Source organism: Stylophora pistillata, chromosome 14, assembly GCF_964205215.1.
Source record: "Stylophora pistillata chromosome 14, jaStyPist1.2, whole genome shotgun sequence".
In the NCBI taxonomy this organism is placed as follows: domain Eukaryota; kingdom Metazoa; phylum Cnidaria; class Anthozoa; order Scleractinia; family Pocilloporidae; genus Stylophora; species Stylophora pistillata.
In genome coordinates, this window is record NC_142532.1 from 14349531 (window position 1) to 14352926 (window position 3396).

General features: G+C 45.7%; 1 protein-coding gene across 1 annotated transcript; it reads right to left on the reverse strand.

Moving 5' to 3' along the window:
• Positions 1-1004: 1004 nt before the first annotated feature.
• Positions 1005-3156, reverse strand: LOC111334170 (uncharacterized). The gene is made up of 2 exons (XM_022939863.2): positions 2085-3156; positions 1005-1939 (listed from the first exon to the last, which is right to left on the reverse strand). The coding sequence occupies exons 1-2, from the start codon at positions 3154-3156 to the stop codon at positions 1005-1007; spliced, it is 2007 nt and encodes a 668-aa protein (XP_022795598.2).
• Between the last annotated feature and the right edge of the window lie 240 nt (positions 3157-3396).

Below are 3396 nucleotides of genomic sequence, written 5' to 3' on the forward strand. Positions count from 1 at the left end.
TTTAGTTTTTGTTAAGTCAATTCTCAATTCATCCAAACGCTGCTAGAAAATGGAGGGGCAAAAGTTCACTTGCAGTTTCAGCTGTTCGAAACAAGAGCTTCTTGATATGACCAATCCCGTTTATTTTCACGTTTTCTACCAGTTCTTCAATAAAACCCATCTCCAGTAAAAAAACCATAAGAAACCAAGGAAACCTGGTCTACCTCTTTTTTTTTTTTCTTTTATCTCTCTTTTGACATTTGCCTCAAAATCGAAAGCAAGTATAACAATAATTGTTCGCTGGAATAAAAGATGTTGAAAACGTGAACACGTGCATGACGTCAGCATTTTTGGAAAATTTCGAGCTTTCCTGATCAAAGGGTTGCGTAAATTCACCAGATGTTTTCGATCCTGTTTAACTTAGAAAACGCCATGTGATTTCGTCTAAAATTGCCTTTAGTTTCGTTGGCATGGGTTCTTCGATGTTTAAAATTGAGGAGCCGATAGTGTTACTGCCAAAAGGCGTGTCTTTACGTGGCCGCTTACAGCAATGATTTCAAACACTCGATCGGAGGGAGAGGTTTGAACTAATGAAGAACCAACAAAAATACAAGTTTACAAAATGCAGAAATATAAAACTGAAAGGCGGCTAAGGCGAACGCGATGAACATAATAACTAGGAAATTACATTGCATCGGCGCTGTCGGCCGCGAAAAAAGGCAACTCTAAACCAGATGTTCTCTCGGTGAAATCAATGATGAAACTAAAAAGCTAGTATATTAACAACATGTAAATTATACCAAACGCGGAAAAGAAAAACAAAAAGTATTCCCTAGGGAATGCTAAAAAACTGAAATAAAATGCAAAGAATGCTAAATTCTACATCCCGGCCCCTAAGTGCGAGATTGTACTAAGCGAGTCACTTACATGTAATGAATTACAATAAACATCTGCTTGATCTTAAGTATTAGTGCACCCCAAGAAGTCTACTTAGCAAACAAGGCTAATTGAAGGCTAAGTACAAATTAACTAAATGTTTCTCGGTTTTTAGTGTTCTCGGGACATTCGTTTTCAACCAAAAGACAGCTTGTCGACGGGTCTTTCGTAGACAGCTGCCGGCGAACAAAGCCTCTTTTGTCGGGGAAGGTTTCAAGAACTCCGCCAAGCGGCCAGGAATTGCGATGCGACTCAGATGCGACCAGAACGATATCACCAACGGCCAAGTTCCTCTTTGGGTGCACCCACCTTTGTTTAAGTTGCAAAAGGGGAAGGTATTCCCTACTCCATCTCTTCCAGAAGATGTCCGCTAAATATTGTAATTGCTTCCATCGACGACGCGACAGGGAATTTTCTCTCTTGAATAGACCGGGGGGTAAGGAGACTTCCGATTTGAGCAACAACAAGTGGTTAGGCGTCAAGGGCTCATTGTCGTTCGGATCGCTGGATACGCTGGTAATGGGTCGGCTGTTCATGATACTCTCCACTTCACACATTAAAGTGGCCAGGCTCTCGTCGTCCGTAGTTTGCTCTCGTAGCAGCGCTTGTAGAATCTTCCGAACGGTTCGGATGCATCTCTCCCAAATATCTCCAAAGTGGGAACCATAGAGAGGGTTGAAGTACCATTTGATGTCCTTTTGTAACAGGGAATTGTGTATCTTTTCCTGATTCCGATCTGAAATAGCGTCAAGCAGCTCCTTCTCACCACCAATTAAGTTTGACCCCTTATCCGAGTAGATCTGCTTCACTTGGCCTCTTCTTGCAATGAAACGTCGCAAAGCCAATACGAACGAGTCCGTACCTAGGCCATGTGAAATTTCGAGGTGCACGGCACGGATTGCTAGACATGTGAAGATCACGCCATACCTCTTTACGAGACTCCGCCCACGACGGACTTGGAATGGACCAAAATAATCTACGCCCACTGATGCAAAAGGTGGTTTCTCAGCCAGCACGCGATTTTCTGGTAAAATTGGCCATCTTCTGTTGGCAAAGTGGTGCCTGGCGGCGACGGCAACTGACAAACTTCCCCAGATCACTTTTCACGGCTGAACTTCCCTGGGTGATCCAGAATTTCTACCTAATGGAAGCTAGAACGCGCTCTCTACCGGAATGGCCGCATGCCCTGTGGTAATCGTCGATAATAACTCTGGTAACTTGATCTTCTTTCGGAAGAATAATCTGGTGCTTTGATTCTGCGGGTAATGTTGCTTTACGCAGCCGGCCACCAACGCGCAAAAGCCCATCCATAACGATTGAGTCAAGCTTGTAGAGGCGACTACTCTTCCTAACTGGTTTTGGGGGATGGTTGAACTCCTCGGGGAAGGCTCTTCTCTGTACATGCCTCAGAATTTCTTCCTCTGCCCTCTCGATCTCTTCAAGGGTGATGTAATTCGGAATATCACGGTCTAAACCTTTGTTTTTACTCTCATTCAGAAGTCTTTCCCGGTAGCGCAGGAGCCAGGCAACAACTTTCTTTAGGCGGAACCAGGAAGAACATTTCTGGAAATAACTCAACAGTGGACAGCTTTGCTTGGCTAGTGAGGACATGCACACCTTAACATCCGTCTTTACTTCAGGATCTCCATCGAGGACGTTGTTAAATGCTTCGGTCTGCATTGGCCACATGTGTTCGGGCCTCCAGAGGTATTCTGGCCCCATTAACCAACGCCGCTGAGCAAGGAAGACGTCAGCTGTCAATCCTCGAGAGACGTCGTCGGCGGGATTCATGTCGCCATTCGCATGGTTCCACTGATGGGGTTCAGAGCCATCACGAATAAGCGTGACACGATGGGCTACAAAAGCGTGGAGTCGCCTTGTTTCGTTCTTCACGTAATGTAATACTGCAGTGCTATCTGTCCAGAAGAAGGACTGGGAACTAATCGGTATCTTTAATTCTCTCTTCAAGACCTTGTCCTGTTTGACGGAGATTGCTGCGGTAGACAACTCAAAGCGCTCGATCATAATCGTCTTTAGGGGCGCCACACGTGACTTGGCACACAGAAAAGAACAGTGAACAGCACCCTCGCCATTAACAAGACGCAGGTAGGACACCGATCCGAAACCGCTCTCTGAGGCATCAGAAAAATAGTGCAGCTGGCTTGAAGAGATGTAGTCGAAACTGGCTGGCTTAACACAGCGATCGACGGAAAACTGCGATAGTTTAGGAAGATCGGCCATCCATCGCTCCCAGCGTGCCTTGTGCTCTTGAGGAATAGGATTATCCTAATATAGCTTGACTCGACATAGGTCCTGAAGCAACCGTTTGGCCGGCAACATGAAGGGCGCGGCAAGTCGAGGGGGTCGTAAACAGAACCGACAATCGAAAGAATTCCTCGCCATGTGGGCGGTTTGAGCTTAATATCCACTTTGAAGCCAAAGGCGTCTGTCTCCACGCACCATTTAACACAGAGAGCTCTG

Bases quoted from the DNA above. Each gene is read 5' to 3' on its own strand.
- LOC111334170 (XM_022939863.2), bottom strand. From the start codon at position 3,156: ATGGCCGATCTTCCTAAACTATCGCAGTTTTCCGTCGATCGCTGTGTT. The intron at 1,940-2,084 runs GTAGAGAGCGCG...CAATTTTACCAG, and splicing joins CAGGGCATGCGGCCATTCCG to AAAATCGCGTGCTGGCTGAG.